The sequence below is a fragment of the Micropterus dolomieu genome, unplaced genomic scaffold (genome assembly GCF_021292245.1).
Source record: "Micropterus dolomieu isolate WLL.071019.BEF.003 ecotype Adirondacks unplaced genomic scaffold, ASM2129224v1 contig_12991, whole genome shotgun sequence".
Lineage (NCBI taxonomy): Eukaryota > Metazoa > Chordata > Actinopteri > Centrarchiformes > Centrarchidae > Micropterus > Micropterus dolomieu.
In genome coordinates, this window is record NW_025741977.1 from 301 (window position 1) to 22,502 (window position 22,202).

The following is a 22,202-nucleotide window of genomic DNA, read 5'->3' on the forward strand; positions in this document are numbered from 1 at the left end:
CGAGAAATGGAGAGCTCTGTACTTAATCAGCTCACAGCAGCAGCTGACATCAGACAGGGAATGACAGAACTTGACAGAATCAAGGAGAACCACACAAAAGAATTAGAGGGGAGAGTGCGTCAGCTGATTGAGGAATGTCGGGGAAGGAAAGTCCAGATGACAGACAAAGAGTTAGACAAAGAATTTGATAAGATGTGGGATAAAATAGTAGAGGAACTATCTTTTTCTAAACAAAAGGCCAAAAATGTCTTCTCAAATGTGTCCCACTACCTGAGAGAAAATCTATCATGTAAGGGGAGTCATGTGTCTGAATTATTAAGTCAAAAAAGGCTGAAAGATTGTGGACTGATGCCTTTCAAATATACAGTGGAAGGATTTTGCAACCAGTTAAAACACAAAGCCTGCAAGTGGTTCAACCTCAAAGATCATGTAATGGCTTCACAGAACATGGCTGACAGCATCATAGATGCTTGCACACAGTTTGTGACTGAAAAAATTCAAATGAAAAACAATTACCATGACACTTACATCCAGGAGATCCTACACATGACTGATGAGCGGCTGCAGAACAGTCAGAGTGTTAAGATAGACACTGAGTTTGAAGTTTCTCTAAAACAGCACATCTGTGGAGTTGCAGCCAGACAGTTTCAGAAAATGCATGAAGATTTCATACGTGCTAATGATCCTTACAGATGTCTGAATCAAAACAAAGAAAAGTTTTGTGCTGATTTCAAAGACGTGTTCCATGAACGAGACCAGTGCCAGAAGAAGGCAGAAGAATTCACAAGCCGCTGCTTGAGGCCTTCAGTCGAAGACTTTGTCAACCGTTCATTGGGTCCTGATATCATTGGTGAAATGCGGGCACAGTTCCAGTTCAGCACACGAATGTTCTTCCAGTATTCAGTTTTACTGGATTTGCTCTCAAAGGATGACTTTGAAAACTATAAGAGCTACATTTGCTCATATGAGGTTTATGTAAAGAAATGGACACTCAAACAAATAGAGGAACACTTTTCAAAAGGTGATAAAGTTTTTGAGTTTGAGGATCAACATGTTCTGTCAAGTATCAGCAGCATAAATGATGCTATCAACAAAGCTTTAACAGAAAAGAGTGGTAACGTGAAGACATTCATTGAAAATGTCTGTCAGAAACTTGGTGATAAACTGGTCATTTCCCAGGATGCTCTTGGTGCTTTCATGATCCTGAACAATGCAGCCCAGGAACAGTTTGCTCACTGGCTCACTGAGTGTGTGAAGGACATGGCACAGGCTCTTAGAGAGAAGTTTAAAAAAACAAACATCCAAATGAAACTGAAAAATCTTCATGTGAAGCCCCAGAACGAGCTTTTCACCCAGGTGATTGGATGTGGGCAACAGTGTCCATTCTGCAAAGCTCCTTGTGACGCAGGAGGAAAATTCCATACCGAGCACTGGACTTCCCTACATAAACCACACGGTCTGGGTGCATACAGGTGGTATAGAAGCAGTAAACTTGCCACTGACATATGCTCTTCCTCTGTAGTCAGTGACGTGCATTTTTGCTGCAATGCTACAAATGGTGCATCGTATCCTTTTAAAGGTTACAAAGACATTTTCCCAGACTGGCACATTCCTTCAGATGCAAGCCTACAGGCATCAGACTACTGGAAATATGTACTGGCAAAGTTCAACAAGGAGTTTGCTGAAGCATATAATGCAGAGCCTGCTGATATTCCTGCAACTTGGAAAACAATCACACATGAGCAAGCAGAAGCGAGCCTCAAAGAGTCGTTTAACATCAAGTGAGAGAACACATGCTTTGTGGTTACAGAGGTGCACATGTTCCTCATTAAATTACTTCATTCATTATCTATTATAATTTAGGATTTTGTGTTAATCAAGGCAACACAATGTTTTTTCCATTGATTTTTTGTGGATTATCTGATATTTATTTTTAATGTACATTTTTATGCAGTATTGTCATAAAAGGACAGAAAAGTGTTTGTTTTATCTAATTAAGTACAGTATGTCATGCTTTTTGTTTTACTGTTTGTTTTTGTTTCTGTGGATCTGATATAAAATTTTTCATGTCTCAGTCTGCATGTGGTATTGTCCTAATAGACTGTTTAAAATAATTTTAAGTATGATCCAATTATTTACTCAGAATTTCAAAAATGATTATTTAGAATCTGTTTGCATTTGTTTATGTGAAGCCACTGATATGTTTAAAAATATTTCAATTTATTAAAAGATCAAAATGTCAACATGTAGGCTACATGTGGCAGAGGGTTTGTCTTATCTTATTGAGTACAATATGTGATTTTATTAACTCAGAATTTGGGATCTCTTTTTTATTTCAATTAAGTATCTGGTGCCAAATGTTACATGTTACAATTGTAAAGATTTAAAGATCATTCATTCCATATGTGGTGTCAACATGTACACATTACTTCTTGTGTTAACTGATTCAATAAATAGACAAAATCTGGCTATGAATGTCTTTAATATTTCCCAGATCAGAATCACAGCATACAGTGTATAATAACTTCTAAAGTAAACAGAAATATCGCCTTATTTATTTATATAGTTTTACTATACTTTTTTAAATGATAATCTTTTTTTAAATTTTCTTTTTTTAAAAAAGATGATTTTAAAAATCATCTTTTTTTAAATGCTTGTTATGCTTGTTATGCTTGGCTGAGTTTTCAGGTATGTTGAAATACGAATAAACTGTGAGAACTGAGGGGCTGCAAATCACCCATTTCTCAACTGTTGAAGCTCTACATCACATCAGTGTTAGGTCAGCACAGCCTATATACCCCCAATGCAACACAGTGAGAGGAAGGAAAAAGTCAGACCACATGCGTGATCAAACGGGTGGTGATTGGGCAGTGGATAAGATGCATACCTTTGGTGTTAGAGACCCAACTTCAACTCTCCAATGTGACATGTCCACCAATGGCTCAAACAGCAGAACATCAGTTCAGTTAACATACTGTATTAACTAGATTATTACCCATGATCCATGTTTGAGATCCTCAGCTGAGACTTGGAGGGGGGCATCGCTGAGCTGTAGGCCTGCACATTCTCACCCGAAAGAAAAGAGCCCAATCAGAAACAACTGTGTTTTGGATTTTGTAGTTATGGGTGATCACAACAACATAGGTATCAGTTTTGAATACAAAACTAGTGTACTGACAAAGAGAGGAGAAGGGAGGTTTAGGGGGTGGTTTGGGTATGCAGCAGGAAGAAGCTCATTTTGTTGTTGACTTTTTTTTAACCATTGGAGTGATCCTGTCTGTCTGCCTCTCTATCTCTTTGTTGTCTAACTAGAGCCCACCTTAGCCCAAGTGAAACATTTGGTCTATAAAAAGGTAAAATAGTAAAAACTTCCCATCACAATTTTCCATCTTAATTTAATCTTAGTTTCAATGTGTTTAAGTTCTGATTTCGTCTCACTCACTCATTGTGTATGTCCCAGCTGAATCCTGTAACTTGCGTCCGTCCCGCCCCTTTCTGCCCAGTCAATTTAGTTTTCTGTCTTTTTTTGGGGGGGAACCATTCTTTGTGCCTATGTTGCAATAATCCACAGAAGACACCTTTGCTTCACTGAAATGTGTCTGCAGGTATTAGTTTCTGTAAATAGTGGAGAATGATCTAAAAATCAGCATGGCTGCTTCATTGGCAGTGCTCTGTGGCGCCCACCAGAGGGCAGAAGTTGAAAAGCTACATTAATTTACATACATTAAAACACAAACTGTGCAGTAAGAGAAATAAAATGGCACACCTTTCATACAGCAGTTTTCATTTATAAGCACTTTAAGTTCATCACTTTATTTTTCTAAAGGTGATCGAACTGCAGAACTCTCTCTGCATGAACATCTGAATGACTTAAAAGTATTGAGGTTAAACCTGCTGTAAGGTGAGGTTGAATAACATGCACAGCTGCTAAGTCATGACTAGACAAATCTACTACAGTTCAAAACTTAGTTATTGAATTCAAAAGCCAAATTACACAACAGGTAGCATCTGCAGGTGTGGAAATATGCAGTTTATGATGGTCACTGATAACAATTCTGTACTGGACAATATGTTTTTTCCTGAGGTAGAATATAAAGAGGAACCAGACCCATGTAAGTAAAGTATTTTTGATTATGTGGCGGAAGTAAAAACATACAAAAAGGAAGGTGTTGTAATGGAAATTTGTCCTTTAGTGAGTCTTCTGAAATAAAGATTCCAATCCAGACATCTTTTAAGGGTTTTATTCTTTGCAAAGGGTCAGACAAACTTACAGAGTGCAAAACAGTCTGCAGAGTGTAAGACAAAAAGCCAGTGAAGAAGCAGGTGACTTTATACTGTAAGGGTATTACGCAGCTATCCAGGAGAGGAAGGGAGTAGGGACCAGCTGTCCTGAGATGAAGGCCTATCAAGGACAGTCTGATAAGAAAACTCTCTAACGAGCATCTTTCCCATGGAAAACTTCACCTAGCTGTAACATAATAAAATAATCAAATACACACAGTGAAACACTGGTCTATTCTGATGAAGCATGCAGGGTGAAACAGTAAACACAGTAAAATATCAAATTTCCATCACAGTGTTTATTCTGTGAAATTTATTATTTAAATAAGTTTTACTTGGTTACTTCAAAAGGTATGGAATAATTTCAAAACAATTGTTCAACCAATATAGCCTTTTTAAATAAATCCAGTTTTCAGTTGAAATATTATGTCAATTTATTGTTGTAGACTTCAACATAAGCTTACAAAAAAATTTTTTGAGAGCATGTTTTCTTTATGCTGCTTACTTGCATTCTAAACTTTTAACAAAATGTGTTCATGTGAGACAATGAGTAAGTTGATGTAATGTTAATGGAATGTATTTGTACTGTAGCCAACACAGGGTTTTCCTTTCCGAGAAACCACATGCTTATTTGTAAACCAAAAGTGAAAGTGGTTTAGCTTACCCACACATACAGCACAGAGAAGAACTCCCGGATCCAAGAATAAAAAATTTGCCATGGGCACATCTTCTTCAAAGGTGGGTTTCTGTATGCTTTTGTCAGTGATTTCACTCAATTCGAAAAAGGGCCTCTATGTGAGTAGTGTAGATCGGGACAGCATGGACAGTAGCATATTAAGGCCTGGTACCTGATACCTGGAATCTACGTAGTGGCCTCCGCGAAGCAGCAATGACCTGGTCAGCTAGATAGCATCATATTTCCTCCTAGCCACCAGAAAGTGCTCCGTATTTTGCTTTGAAGCCACTGTAGTTGTTTTTTTACTTTATTGAACACATTCAGATGAATATGTGGGCTACATTAATTAACAATAACATCACAGCACAATAAAATGATAATACAGTTCGAGACAAGGCAATAAGGAGAAGAAATAAAGGCAGACCAGAACAGGACAAATAATTAAATAACATAAAAATACAAAATAAAATAAAAGGAGCAGATATAAATTAATATGTAGCCTGTGAAGTGAAGAGTAATTTGCCAATTATTAGAGAGGTTTTGATAGTTTTTTTGTTTGACAATAATTTAGACACAGTCAAAGACATATTGTAATTCTGTAAATGAAATGAAAATTGGGAGTGCTTTGAAACATTCTAGCCTTGTGGTTGTGAATACAATATTTTTAGAGAATCCTTAATGGGTATTGAGCCAATATTACAATTTAGAAACAAAGCCATTTCTTCTAATATGGGTGTTAATGTGTTAAACTTTTAAAAATCAAAAGAGCAACTTCTATCCAGAATTCTTGAGAATAAGTACAATTAAAGAAAAGGTCGTTGTAATTTTATTTGAAATGAGGAATTTATTAGATTCTTACCAGATATTCTCTATCGAGAGTTCAGGAAAATTTAGTTTCCATAAGAGAGCCAATTTAGGAAAATCATTATGACCAGAGATCAGTAATTTTCTGATATGACGATTATACACATACTGTTAAAATGATCTTTCCCACCAAGTGAGAGATTGGGCATATCTCCTTTAAAAGGACCATAAAGAATGCAGTTTTAAAGGTTCAGTGTGTAAGATTTAGTGGCATCTAGTGGCGAGTCCAGTCTATCACTGCCCCCTAACCTTTCAAAGACCGTAGGACAGCTACGGTGGCTGACACAGCACAAAAGGTGTCTCTTATGAGACATCTAACAATAGTACCTGACCTTGTATGGAAAAGTGTCCAGCAAAGCAACCAGCAATTAAAAATTGTCTTTGCTTTTTCTATTTTGGGCAAGAAGTTAGCAGATACTCTCTCAAATGTAATACCAAGATCTGTCACTGGCTTTTTGACCTTTATTCAACTTGATACTTCAGAATTTTGCACAGTTAAAATCTCACATTTACTCTGAATGGTCTGGTGGCCTGATGCCTTAGAGAAATATTTTTAACCCTCCAATACAAGCAGAATTTGACCTTCATTTTTGAAGAAGGGAAAGGTGTCATCAACTACTTGACTGATAATTAAACTATTATCATCTATTTCTATGCCTTAAGTATCTGTGCAATATAAGGTGTATAGTTTAATGAGGTACCATTAACAAATTACATTAATTGTTGATATTTTTACAGTGTGTTACCATCTTTTATAGTTTTTCCCCTTATCCAAAATGAAGCAAATATTCAGTTATAAAGGCGTGTTCCACAGTACAAAGGTTCTGTGAAAGTACAACTGCTTCTTCATTAATTAATACTTAATAATCTAATATGTCCTGAATTAAACTGATGTTATTACTTGGTGTTATGATTTCATTCAGACAGGGTTTCAGTCTTTACTGTGAATAGCCTGTCTTTGTTTAGTCTAGGGATTAGGGCAATGAGGCTTTGTTTCATTGATTCAGTTCTCCACACAATCCTCAAAAACAGCCAGAATCATATCTTTAATGTCCTCCCAGAAAGTTCTGTAAAATTCAAATAGCAACCCATCTGGACCAGGGCTTTTACTGGATGGGGTTTGGTTAGATAACAACCACCAGTTCACTGATAGTTAAAGGATTTTCACATAGTTCAACTATTTCCTGACTTATTTTAGGAATTAACGGACAAACTTTATCAAAGAAAGAGCAGCAAAATTGAGGGTCAAAAGAGGAAGTATATAATCTTTGATAAAATAGATAAATTCAATTCAATTGAATTTTATTTATATAGCGCCTAATCACAACAACAGTTATCTCACAGCGCTTTTCATAAAAGAGTAGGTCTAGACCGTACTCTGTGATGTTATTTACAGAAGCCCATCAGAGATAAAATGCAATATAATTTTCTTATCAGTGGTAAGAATATTACAACTAGTGAAAAAATCTTCTCAGTTTGGCCACGTTTTTCTTTTCCAAACTGAAAAAGTACGATGAATTTTGTTCTCCAAATTCCAGCCATTTTACCCTTGATCTGAAACATGCCCCGTTTGCTTTTTCAATATAAAGCATATTCATCTCTTCTTGTAAAGAATACAATTTAATTTCATCTTAAATTAAATAACATTATAATTTATTTATTTTCATTCCAGTAAGCCTTGCATTTTTAGTTTTTGAATATTGTTTACCAAACTTAATTAAAAACTTTCTACATTCAAATTTAAATAGAGATTTCATTTCTGGTTTTAAAGCTTTTTATAATTTCATTAATACCTAAAAAAGGAGGCTTGTTGCAGTAAAGAGGGATTAAGTTTCCAATATCCTGGAATTCTTTATTGATTGAAATTTGCAGAAGATTGGACAATTTCACTTCCACCATGGTTTTTAAGAGGAGCAGGATGAACACAAGGCTTGAACACAAGGAAGGTACCAGAGGACCAGAGATAAGCCAGAGATCTATGCAAGATTAGTGAGTCAAATCCAGTGACTTTGGATGCATAAGTGTAAAAATATCTACCAATTATAGATGACTGCTAAAAGTTTAATATCTCTGATATGATTGTGTTTCATGTAAAAAATACATGTCCCTTTTTTGTGCTTTTTCTTTTGGTCATTTTTCTTATCCCCCTTACATTTGGAGAAAAGCACGAAAGACAAAATAGTGATAAAACACTAAAACACTAAAACACATTTACCTTATAGGTAAGGACTTGAAAGAGTAAGACCATTGGAGAAAAAAGTGCAAAATTGAATTATGGCGCACCCCATTTTAATTTGTGCAGCGAACTCAGACATTATATTTGGAAAACTAAGCAACAATTATAAAATTATAATTCTCCAACTTTATGGAGGAAATTGAGGGGACACTTTCTGATTGCCTGACTTAATTAGCAGTTTTCGTTTTCTAGTTCTGGGACACCCAATATCTTTAAATTCCACCTTCTCTCACATCGATCTCATTTACTTGGTCTTCTGGCACTGTGTTTTCTTTCATCAATGACTGTACCTTCTGCTCCAGCTACGCTATATTAGTGGAAAGTCCACCCACTCCTTTGCGTCTCCCACAGTTGTGGACATAGTGCGTCCCATCCTTCTGCTGCAACTAACTCCATCTCAGTAGCGTGGAGTTAGTTAGTTACAGCAGAAATCGCCACAGTCAAACATTTCTAAACTGTGGAAACTGATGAGTATAAGTTATAACTGTGATTAGGAAAGTGATGCAGTCAAGTAAGCTGCATGTTTTTTTTTAAACTTTGTGGGATAGTTAAAGTTCTTTGGAGAATAAAACGTTCAGTCAAGAGCTATGTGAATAATATTGAATAAGTGTGGAGTGAACCCACCATGGAGCTAAATTGCTATTTCGAAAAGATACAAGAAATGAAATGAAAATACTGTGCTATAAGTTAATGGACTATAAATGGCATAATGATATGATTCAATACTTTACATTATATTGTTCTTATTTATCAAGGAGCTTAGTGATGACGATTCATTTCATTCACTTAACTGTGAGGAAGCAGAGGACACTCCACCAACACCATGGCCTGGCAGCAAGGGTGACTGTCAACAGACTGCTGATGCAAGTGGTAAAGATCAGCTTTATGCAATCTGCTATTCAGCAGAATGAGACTAACTGATGTGCAGTATTATTATTAACATTATAATTATTATTATTTCCACAGTGCCCTGCCCTCCTTTGAAGTCAACAGTCCATCATGTCAGCAGTGAGCCAGTGTCTCTGCATTTGGACACTCCTGCTGATGAAGTAGATAGCTACATTGTGACCAAGGAGGATTACGAGGTACCGAAGAAGAAAAGAAGAACATCTCCAGACACAAGTGAGTAAAAGAAAAACATAGGACTTGAAAAATTGCATTTTTCAAGTCAAGTCAAGTCAAAGCTAAAGTGAATACAAACGGAGTAACAAGATTACTAAAGAAAATATATTTCGAGTGACATGAAGGAAATCCCAGTGCATATAGCTTGTGCTGCTCGGTGGCTATGGTAATTGGGGCAACTATTTAATTGGATTACCAGGGGACAACAGGAATCAGAAGCCGAATAAAATGAAATAATTCACTATTTTAAATGTCAAATGTCAGTATCATTACTTGGTAGGGATATGGCTATTGTAATTCTTGGTGAGGCTATAGCCCCAACCTAATGCTGCCTGTGCTGAAAGGAGTGACTATAGTTATGTCCACGAATGGTGACATCTCGTGAAGGCCTACCCACTGTAAGGGCTTCTAGAGACTCTGGTTGTGTCTGACATCATACTCTCATTAACTCACTCACTATTCACCCCATACAGGCACCAAATTGTTTACTCTATAGTGAGCTGTAAAATGAGACATTTTGAATCATTGTCATTTTTTATTCTTATTGACATGACAGGTGCAGTGTCTGCCGACTGCATTTAGTCTGATGTTAGTAAAACTAAAAAAAATAACAAGCATTTTAGTCTTTTCTAACCCATTAGTATAATTTTGATTAGCATTTTGGTCAGTCTGCTCTAGACCAAAACAGAGATATTTATTATTGTAGTTAATTTCACTCATCTCACATATAGATAATATGTTTTGTGATTTTCAAATGCCATCATTGTTCTTATTGCAGAGGAGACATTAACTTACCTCAATTCCTGGGTGGTTAGCCTTGATATGCTGCTTCTAGTTTGTAGAGTGTTTAGTTTTTTCCAGAAATATTATAACCACATTGCTTTCCATCCAATATAATTAGGCACTTTGTTTTTTGGCTGTATTTGAAATGGGACCAAATATCTAAGCGCCTCTTTCTCCCTAGTACCAGAGTTCTCATCCTCCACAGTACAGTAACGTTTTCCTTAACATTTTAAATGGTTTGTAACTACCTGAATTAATCATGAAATACTGTATTAACAAATGTTTAGAGAATATCTATTGCTTTTATTTGTAAATGGTTAATGAGGCATAGATAGTTCTCACTTTAGATGATCTCACGCAAAATACTTTACTAACCATTAGTAACTACCAGAATTAATCATGAATTGCAGTATTATTAAGTGTCTTAAAACATCTATGAACACGCACTATTAGACCATTTCTAAATAATAACATGTCGTGTCAAGTTAGCTGTTGATCAAAGCACTAGGGGAGGAGTAAGACTGGTGTCCTTCAACAGACCATCCAAGCAACCCTTTGTTGGTCCCATCACAGCAGACGTCTGAAGCGCAGATCTTGGAGATCAGAGAAACGGTACCAGGCCTGTAACGGTGAGGCTTTAACCCAGTAAAGTTAGCTGGGGCATCTTTCGGGTTGTCTTAATAGCATCCTTTGGGCTTTGCCACTGGTAGATTTACACGTTATGCTGAGATTGTTTATATTCTTTCTCAGGAAAGTATCAAAAAACAGGCAGCTATGTAATAATTTTCTTATACTTTCCAAATGATCTTATGAACCAATTACAACTCATACATAAATGGTTTGTCATTAAAATAATTCTTCATTTATAAATAGTGAACCGATCATATATGACGTATGAAAATACGATTATTAAGCACATTATAGATGAGCTTTTTAATAAGGAATACAACATGTATAGCATTTATAAATAATTTACTAATCTGAATTAACGTAAGAACAATGGTTTATAAACAGGGTTGGGAGGGTTACTTTAAAAATGTAATCCAGTACAATTACTAATCACTTGTTTAAAAATGTAATCGAGTACAATTACTAATCACTTGTTTAAAAATGTAATCAGTAATGTAATCCAAGTACCACAAAATAAAAGTAATGTAATCTGATTACTTTTAATTATTTTTGGATTACTTCAATGCCAAATAGGCAAATGAAGACAAGAGAAGTATCAATGATGTATTTTCTGCTCAGTGTATTTTTAGAGAAACATAGAATAACAAAATCTCCTATTCCCCAAAAACATCTTGTCTCTAAATGATCTTGAGAAGGGCGAGTCAGCGAGAAGCCGGTATACAGCTTAGTTTCAGCTGTAGGCTACATGTTGCCAACCAGCTTGGCAACATATACTGGAGCAAGAGTTTCAGAGTGGTGAGTTATTAATCTGTAACAAAAGTATCTTTCACCCATAAAGTTTTAACTAAGCTCTGTCTCTACATCACAGTAACAAATTCATGTCCATTGTCTACCTGGAGGGTAGCTAGTGTTTGGAGAGGTGTGTGTTGCACCTCAGTGTTTTTCCACCAGTGTTTTTGAGGGCGTGTCGGACTTGCTGCTTGGTGAGCGTTATATGAGGCGCATTTCCCTTTCATCCCTGTGTCATCACAAGGATGAAAAGGAAGCTGTTTTCAAGCAGTTCAGAGCAGTGTTTTCTGTGGGAGATGGGAACTCCCTTTGTGGTGGACTTTGGCTTTTTCACTTTGCAAACCTATTACATGCACAAAAAAGGTATATAACTCAATAAAGAAGAGGGAAAAAGTGAAAAAGCATAATACTTCTTTAAATTTCAAAGATTTATGTAGGCCTAATGCTTCCTGTTGTTAGTGTTTTTTAGGTCCGTGTGTTATGAGTGATAACATGCTTTTCTGTGTGAGTACTGTTTCCAGTGTTTGTTCAAATGAGTTTAATTTGAGACACATATGAAGTGTTTTTGTGGTTTGAGTGACTTTTGGAGTTGAGATTAACTGTTTGGCCAAGATGCATATTGGTAATGCAGACTGTATGAAAAGTTTTACAAAACTGGCTTCAGTCTTGACCATTGCGTGTTCCTTCTTCTTGATGTTGCTCATGGACTAGAGAAGAAATATGTATATATATATATGTATTTCATATATACAATTTATATTTTCTAGATGTTTGTTGCTAACTTCAGCTTAAATGCAAAGGCAAGATGAAAGAGTGTGCATTGTGCAGTATTCCCAGACATTTCACCATAAATGCCTAAATTTACTCTACTCTACTATGTGTCAATTAACATTAGATGTCAGGAATCAGTGAGTGCACAGAAGGATAAAGCCCAAACACAAGACACTGGAGAGCTGACCTGAAATTCTGGGATTTTAATCCAAACAAAAGGCAAGAAATAAGGCTTACAGATAGCTGACACTGGCAAAATCCAAAACGTCAGAATAGAGAACTGGCAGAGCACTCATCAAACGACAATGACAGGACACAGAGGGCCTTTCTCATTTCTGACTCCTCGATCCTCGACTCTTCGCAGCGCATGTTAGTCCCTCCCACCCGAGATGTGAGCTCGAGGAGTCGAGGAGGACACACGAGGAGAGAGGAGTCGAGGAAACAGGTGTTTAAAGAAATTAGATGTCCTTTCCTCGGAGCCATCATTTTAAAGCAACGTCAATTAAATATGACCTGTTGTACAGCTGCATCATCTGTCCAATGAGCTGTGATCTCTGTCAGATTAGCTGACTAGCTTTTGCACTAAAGGCTACAGATCATATCATCACAATCCAGAAACATGTCTGTCAACATTAGAAACATCTCAAGGTTCCTATGACTCTTATAGCATCTGTTGAAAACAGTCAGATTACAGTAGCCTAATCATTCATAGGCTACACAGTACTACTTTTTTTTTGCGGTGCGCCTTTTGCCTGAAGAGATGATTTCAGCCCTCAGCTTGATGAGATGAGCGTTTCATAATCAGTCCCTTTACAAAATGACACAGTAACATTTATGTCATATAGCCCCAATTACAGCTATCATCACAGGACTCTACTGTTGGAATGACGTGCAAACTACATGGGCACTATTATGAAAACATGAAATACAGCAGATCAGTTCTGAACGCTCTGGTTGATTTTACAGCCTAATAATTTAACTTCAGCAGCTCTTTGCACTGTTTTGTCATGATTATAGCAGCTGAATTAGTGTGATGCGTTGATTGGCTCAGACATGAACGGAACTCATATAGGCCTATACATATTGGCTAAATCATTCACCCGTCCCCCACCAACTAATTATTCTATCAGATTTAGATACCACATGCATGGGCATTTTACCACACCTCCACCGGTCTTTCCAGGTGATTTTTTTCTTGTGTGTTATATTGATGTACTACTGTTATCTTGAACGATATACTTTGATGATTAAAGGCTGATGTCAGGACAAAATAAAAAACCTGCAGTACTATAATTGACAGGACAGATAGAGAAAACAGAGGAAACAGAATTAAATTTTCAACTTCTATAATCCATGTTTAGACCTCTGATGGAGCTCAGGATTGATCAGGAGGACTGCTGCTTTACTCCAAACAGTTTCACTTTATGAACCTGGACTGTGAGTGAGACCTTTTGGATGTGCAGAAGAACACAGAACATGAATTAACATAAATTAACATTAGATCCTGACCGATTCTGTCTGCGTGTTGGGACATTTTTAATTATTAGGCTAATCTATGTTGCTGTTGCTTGTGCGTAAATGCGCACAGCGTCTCTGGAGAGGCGCTTCATCCAGCCGCTTAATTCAGCCGCTTCATCCAGCCGCTTCATCCAGCCACTATTCAGTGTTCACTTTTACAATCCTGCTGCCCATCCACACATCACATTCAACAACAACAATATCAGTGATATCAAAGTGAAATGACATTAAGGAATGCGATCCTCAATCCTCGATGTGCATTTTAGGAATTGAGATGTCCTTCAAGATGGTGTGCTGAGATCAATTTCTTGGTCACAGGCTCGAGGATTGAGGAGGCAGAAATTTGGGAAATGAGAAAGGCCCAGACAGACAACCATTTACACCTGGGCAAATGTGCAGGGCGACAACAGGTGACAAGGATCAGGACAATCAAGCAGTACAGACACGCAGGCAGGCAGAGTGGTGAACAGGGGGAACAGACAGAACACAGGTTATAAAAACAGGCTAAAAGTAAATGAACTACCAACAAACTGAACAGATACACGGACACAGAAATGGACATACAGGCACAACCAACCAGGATCACTAAACAGACTAACAAAAATCAAACAGACAGAACAGCCAGAGATAACAAACCTAGGCTTGAATCAAACACCAGACAATAACAATAACTGGCACCGAATTATCTCTAAACTCAGGAACCTTAGAAACAGCTGTAGAACCAGATATATGTTTAGACTGCTTTGCTTCCCTCAATCTTTACCAACTAACTTCAATAATTTCTTCATCTAAACCATCAACCTGCCTCTTAGACCCCATCCCGACTAGGTTGTTTAAAGATGTTTTACCCTTAGTCAGCACTTCTATGCTAGATATAAGCAATCTATCTTTATCAACATGCTATGTACCACAGTACTTTAAAGTAGCTGTAATTAAACCTCTTCTGAAAAAGCCCAAACTTGATCCGGATGTTCTAGCCAACTATAGACCTATATCTAACCTTCCATTTCTCTCTAAGGTTCTGGAGAAAGCAGTTGCTGAACAGCTGTGTGACTTTCTACAGAACAATAGTTTATTTGAGGATTTTCAGTCAGGATTTAGAGCTCATCATAGCACAGAGACAGCACTGGTGAAAATTACTAACGACCTCCTTATTGCATCAGACAAAGGACTTGTCTCTGTACTGGTTTTATTAGATCTTAGTGCTGCATTTGATACCATTGACCATCAGATCCTATTGCAGAGACTGGAACATTTCATTGGCATAAAAGGAACAGCTCTAAGCTGGTTTAAGTCCTAATTATCAGATCGATTTCAGTTTGTACATGTTATATGTATCCTCTTCACTTTATATATGCTTCCTCTAGGCAATATTATCAGGAAATATTCCATAAACTTTCATTGTTATGCAGATGATACTCAGTTATATCTATCGATCAAACCAGATGAAACTCATCAGTTAGCTAAACTTCAAATGTGCCTTCAGGATGTTAAAATCTGGATGACCTGTAATTTTCTAATGTTAAACTCAGATAAAACTGAAGTTATTGTTCTGGGGCCTAAGCACCTCCGTGACGCATTACCTAATGATATAGTTTCCCTTGATGGCATCGCCCTGGCCTCCAGCACCACTGTGAGGAATCTTGGAGTTATCTTTGATCAGGACATGTCGTTTAAGTCTCACATTAAGCAAATTTCAAGGACCGCCTTTTTTCACCCACGTAATATAGCGAAAATCAGGAACATACTGTCTAAAAATGATGCAGAAAAACTAGTCCATGCATTTGTTACTTCTAGACTGGATTACTGCAATTATCAGGCTGCTCGAAAAAGTCCATTAAGACTTTAGTTAAGCTTATAGTTAGGGCTGGCTCAGGTTAGTCCTGAACCATCCCTTAGTTATGCTGCTATAGGCCTAGACTGCTGGGGGATTTCCTATGATGCACTGAGCTCCTCTCTCCTCTACTTTCTCTCCCTCTGTATGCAACCTCATCCCATTATTGCATGTTACTAACACAACTTCTCCCCTTTCTGGTAGTCTTGTGCTTTCTCGTCCCTCTCCTCTCTCCTCCTATCACTTCCTGCAGGTGTTTCTTGTTCTGGAGCTGTGGAGTCTGGATCTGTGGCTGCGGGTCGCCTGCTGCCCCCGTGTTCCTGCTCGGCACCCTCTGCTCCAACAGCTATTGTTGCTGGTCCTATTGTTGTTATTGTTATTATAATCATTAACACTACGATTGTTATCATTAACACTACCATAAATATCTGTACCATTTTTCATTTAGTCTATAGCAACATCACCTTTACTGTCTGTACCTCTGTGTGTGTATATTGTGTAGGCTGCCTCCCTCCCCTCTCTCTCCTTCCGTCCCTCTCTTTTTCTCTCTGTTCCTCTCCTGCCCTCTCCCTCCCTCTCTCTCTCTCTCTCTCTCTCTCTCCCTCTCTCTCCTTCACTCCAACCGGTCGAGGCAGATGGCCTCTGTCGCCTAGTGCTTGCTCTTGGTGGGAACTGTTGGGCTTCTGTAAATAGCATCATAGAGTATGGTCTAGACCTGCTCTTTTATGAAAAGCACTGTGAGATAACTGTTGTTGTGATTTGGCGCTATATAAATAAAATTGAATTGAATTGAATTGAATTGAATTGAATAACAGAACAAACCATGCAAAATAGACAAACACCGATCAACTATAAAACAAGGATCACAACAGGAAAAAGGACACTGAACAGAGACCATGAAACTAAAATGGAACAGACTGGAAATAAGGAAAATACCAAAATAAACAAACACAAGCCAACAGAACATAACCAGATAAACAATAAAAACAGGCAGAGATAATTAACTAAGACAGGGTGCAAACTATTAAACAAGTCTAAACTAAACAGAAGAGCAAACAGGGAGTCCAAACATAAGGTGTCAGCAACAAAGCAAACAGGAACTGGACTAATAACACAGAATGGATAATGTAGACAAGATAACAGAACAACACAGACAAATTCCACAGCAAGACACAAACAGACACCAGAAAACAGAATAAACCAAGAATGAAGACAGGCACAGATCACATAACAGCTCACAACAAAACAGACAGAGATCCGGATTGTGACAGAACCCCCACTCTGAAGAATACCCTTGACGTTCCTAAAACACAAATCAGACAGGTCATAAACAGTTAAAAAAACTTTTTTATTGAGCAGTTCAGGCCAATCCAGGATGGGCTGAGGGAGGTCTGGAGGAGGGCCAGAAGCTGGGGCGGAAAAAACAAACAAGGCAGTCCAAGGAGCAGACATGGGCAGGACAAGGATGCTCAGGGGGCAGCCTGAGGGCAGAACAGATGGACCAGACAGTTCAAGGGGATGACCTGTAGGTCGACCCAACAGGCAGAGCAGGGCCATGGAATAGGACCAGTCCAGAGGTTGAACCGGAGGCTGACAGCGAGGATAGGAACTCTCCTGATGAGAGTCAGGAAGCTGAGCAGGGGCCACCGACTCAAAACCAGAGGCAGGAGTTGGTCGAGCCACCGAAGGAGACCTTGCGCTGGTGTCAGTCAGACCTCCGACGAGGGACCAGGAACAGGTGTCCGTCAGACCACTGACTGGAACCAGTAGGCAGGAGTCTTCGGACCACAGACGGAAACCTTGGAGCTGGTGTCAGTTGGACTTCCAGAACGGTGTCGGTCCAGGAACAGGTGTCGGTCAGACCACCTAGTCGAACCTGAGAGCAGGAGCAGGCCAGGCTGCTGACTGGACTCTGGGTAGGACGGAGGTCACCCACAGAGCACCGGACTTGGCTCCACTGGACAGCTCTGTCTCTGAGAGATTGCTCGGTCTCGCCGTGCTGCTCCATCTCAAAAACACTGTCCAGGAAGTTCTCTGAGGACAGGAGGCTGAGTGGCAGCATGGTGGATGGGCAGAGCTGCGACGTTGAAGAGCAGGTCTGCAGGGGGAGCGACGAGTGGCCATAAGTGAGGGTGAGGAACTGGGTGGTGCGCACACCCATAACCCAGTGAAGCACACGAAGGATCACACAGGTGGCTAGCCCCCTGAGCGCTAGCTGGCCGAAGATTAAGCCAGAGGCTTGCCGCTGGAGGGCTGGCAGGCCGGGGATCAGGCAAAGGACTAGCACTGCTAGCCAGACCGGAAACAGGCAGGACAGGAGGAGGACTAGGAGCGCTAGCTGAACAGGAAACAGACAGAGGTCTACCCTCGCTAGCTGAAATAGGAAACAGGCTGAGGACTAGGAGCGCTAGCCGAACAGGAGACAGACGTTGGGCAAGCTGAACAGGAAACAGACAGAGGGCTAGCCTCGCTAGCTAAAACAGGAAACAGGCTGAGGACTAGCCACACTAGTTGTACAGGATACAGACAGGGCTGGCCTTGCTTGCCAAACAAGAAACAGGCGAAGGAGTAGCGGGGAACAGACGCCCCAAGCTAGCAGGCCAGGGCTCAGCACTAGCAGTGCGGGGATGTGGCGGTCCGATGCTAGCTGGCATAGTGTTAGCCAACTCCAGGCTAACGGGCTGAGGACCTAATGTTGAGCTGGCAGGGAGATGAACTGAGGGGCTCTAACACGTCCCTCGACAGTTCATACTGCTTATCATTAAGTGTGTGTGCTGGGCTCATTTCTGGTCCGGACATTATTCAGATAGAGCCCAAATGCAGGATTCAGATAGAATCCAAACGCAAGACACTGGAGAGCTGACATCAATTTCAGGAATTTTAATCCAAACAAAAGGCAATAAACAAGGTTTACTGATAGCTGAGACTGGCAAAATCCAACAGGTAACACGGCAACTGGCAGAACACTCATCACACGACAGTGACCGGACACAGACAGACAGAACAGACAACCATTTATACCTGGGCAAATGAGCAGAGCGGGATCAAAAAAGGTGACAGGGAACCATGAAAAATACACAAACACTGATCAACTACAAAACAGGGATCACAACATGAAAAAAGACACTGAACAGACAGACCATGAAAGTAAAATGGAACAGATCAGAAATAAGCAAAATTAACATAAACACAAGCAGACAGAACATAACCAGACTAAGACAGGGTGCAAACTATAAAACAAGTCTAAACTAAACAGAACATCAAACATGGAGTCTAAATACAAGGCGTCAGCAACAAAACAAACTAATATCACAGAATAGATAACTGTCACAATCCTGGTCTGAGTCTGTCTGTGTTTAAAACATTTTGGTGTTATCTGCTCTGTTTTTCTATGTCTTGATCCTTGTTTCAGTCTGTTTCCCTGTTATGTTAGGTGTCTGTATGTTTAGTCTGTTCTCTTGTCTTATTTTGAAATGATCTGTGTGGGGTGTTCGTCGTGTGCTTGGTTTTAGTCAATATACATATTTGACCTTTGTGTATTTTGTGTATTGTCTGTTCAGGTGTTTATCTTTAGTTAGTTCCTTTAGTTCCTTTAGTTTTGTCTGTGAGTGATCTGTCAGTTTGGTCCGTGTCTCAGGGTCTTTTTATGTTTCCCGTTTTAGCTTAAAGTTGCTTGCGTCTGTTGTTTGGATCCAGCTTGTTCCCTGTTCTGTCTTGATTACACCTCATGTGCCTCCCTTGTGGATTCCCTCCCTGCTCGTTAGCCCTGTATATGTTGCCTGCTGTTCTGTTCTGTCTTTACTGGCTCATTGTCACTTGTCATGCTCGGTCTTGTGTTGTCTCCTGCTTGTTCTCTGTCTTTTCGCGTGTATATTGGAATTTTTGTCTTTGGATTAAGGTGTGTTGGGCATTACTTTACATTTTTGGATTCTTTGTTTGGATTACTTGTTTTATTTGGACTTGTTTGACCAGTGTGTATGCCATTTTGTTAATAAATCTCAAGAACTGTTCATGCTCTGTTCCTGCGTTCTGTTCTTTGGGTCCTCAACCTGTTCCACACATCACAAAACGTGACAGATAACATAGACTAGATACCAGAACAACACAGACAAACTCTACAGATGACATAAGAGGTCACAAAAAAACAGGCAGAGATCCAGATCGTGAAATTGGATCCATGTTTTATTAAAACACAGATCATTGTTTTGAAATAATAAAAATGTGCATTTCCACAGAGACACAACTGGAGAGCTTATTGAAGGATCTGGGGTTGGAGCACCACTACGTAGAGAAGCTGTCTCTGGGCACAATACTTCAGATTGATGAGAGGACCTTCACTGATGAACCTGCCAAGTGTAATTCAGATCTTCCATGGCATTTTCTAAAGAAACTCACAATGGTTAATGTGACTGCTAGAAATGTGAAATGTACATCAGCATGTGAATCAAACTGTAATGCTGCTTCAGGAAATACAGAGTTAGATCTTGATGGTCTGTTTGATAGTCTACATTCCGGTGACATGCTAAACCCCCTTGACATAATCACTGCTCTCTTTCTGTGTTCTGATGGTTTTGTACGGCAGGAAATGGCACTCAAAATGACTATGTGTCAGTTTTCTGTGCCTCTGCTGCTTCCTAATTGCGACACAAAGCAGTGCACACTCATGCTTTGGGCCATGAGAGACATTGTGAAAAAATACAGACCTCAGTCACTTTCAGAGTCCAAGGGTTTTATTGAAGACAGGATTGTTGTCTCTGAACTTCCAATGATATCTTTTGTGAGACTGGGTGAGTGCTCCTTGTCCAAGTCTGAGACCCTCAATAAGCTTCTGAGCAATTCTCAGCAGTACCATGACACCTTTATTCACCATAACATGGAGTGTGGTGACAGTTCAAGAAGAATATCCAATGGATTGACTGAAGTTACTTGGTACCTTCCTTGTGGAAACAAAAACATGGATGTTTTCAGTGAGCCAGTAGCTGTAGCTAACCTTCGTGGGGACATTGCTTCATTTGAAACACAATTTTCTTTTTTGTCTCTGACATCTGCAGCAGTGTTTGTGTTCTTTGACAATTTGGACTCTGAGTGCGAGCTGCTTACCAACCAACACCACAAGGCACAGATCTTCTTAGTGGGCAACCATCAAAGCCAGTGCTTCAGTAAAGATGGACTAACTGAGGTAGCAACCAAGTTGGGTTTGACTAACAGTAACATAATTTTAAAGGCAAAGCACATGAATGATGCAGACTTCATCAAACATCTGCGGAAAACAGTCAGCAATGTAGTTGAGAACACAAAGATGAAGATGGGGATTGAGCAGATGGCTGACATTGCCCATGAATTAGGTATCTTTGTTGATGAGGACTGTGCAGAGTGCCAGACTGCCAAGAAAAATGCAGATGCCATCACTGGTGAAATTCAAGACACCCTTAAATACAAAGAAGCTCAGCTTCCCTTGCAGGGCCAAATATGGAAGGAGCTGACTCTCTTAGAGAAGGAAGAATTTCGCCTTCGAAAAGTTGGGTCTGAAAACATAGAAAAGTACAAAAGTGATCTTCAGGTACAGAAAAGAAAACTTCGTGAAAAACAGAATTCTTGTGACATGTCAAACGCTATGTCATGTTTCATCAAAGCAATATCACATCCAGGGATGGAGAGGAGCTATTTCCTGAAATGGATGCGAATGAACCTCGATAACCTGTCTCGAGAAAAACTGTCTGGCCTCAGGGAGCAGTACAAAAAGAAATGCGAAAATTCTGAAAACAAAGAGGAGATCAAAGAAATTGACAGACAACTTTCCAACAGCTCACTGGGGACTGAACACTTCTTCCGTGAAATGGGTCAGATCTATGAAGCTTCAGTTTCCCTTCCAAAGAGACACGTGTCACATCAACAATTACAGCATCTGCCCAAACTATGTGCTGAATTGTTGCTTGATGGATTTCCCCTTGAGCTTGTAGATGGAGATGCATCCAACATACCTCTCAGATGGGTGAGTGACGTTCTCTCTCAGCTCAATGACTTGGTGTCTCCTAAGAGCAAGATACTGGTAGTCACAGTTCTTGGAGTTCAGAGCACAGGAAAGTCCACTCTCCTCAACACTATGTTTGGAGTGCAGTTTGCAGTCAGCAGTGGTCAATGCACTCGAGGTGCGTTTATGTTGCTGATCAGAATCAATGAAGATGTCAAAAAAGAACTCAACTGTGACTTCATGGTGATCATTGACACTGAGGGCTTAAAGTCACCAGAGCTTGCACAGCTGGACAATAGCCATGAGCACGACAACGAGCTTGCAACACTTGTTGTGGGGCTGAGTGATATCACCATCATCAATATTGCAATGGAGAATTCAACAGAAATGAAGGACATCCTACAAATAGTTGTGCATGCTTTTCTCAGGATGAAAGAGGTGGGCAAAAAGCCCAAATGTCAGTTTGTTCACCAGAATGTGTCAGATGTTTCAGCCCATGACAAGAACTTACGAGACAGGAAACTGCTCTTGCAGCAGCTAAACGAGATGACCCAGGCAGCAGCCAAGATGGAAAAGAAAGAGGAGAACAAGAGCTTCACTGATGTGATGGAGTACAGTCCCGACACTGGGAACTGGTACATTCCTGGACTCTGGAATGGAAACCCACCAATGGCACCAGTCAATGCAGGGTACAGTGAGGCCGTTTATGAGCTCAAGAAGAACATCA

At 39.5% G+C, this 22,202-nt stretch overlaps 1 protein-coding gene across 1 annotated transcript; it reads left to right on the forward strand.

The window, feature by feature from the left end:
• Positions 1–447: 447 nt before the first annotated feature.
• On the forward strand, positions 448–22,198 carry LOC123966254 (up-regulator of cell proliferation-like; the record flags this gene model as incomplete). Its single annotated transcript, XM_046042449.1, has 4 exons — positions 448–1,356; positions 8,813–8,927; positions 9,024–9,179; positions 19,740–22,198. Coding segments are annotated over exons 1-4 (3,639 nt in total), but the record flags the coding sequence as incomplete, so codon positions are not given.
• Positions 22,199–22,202: the final 4 nt, after the last annotated feature.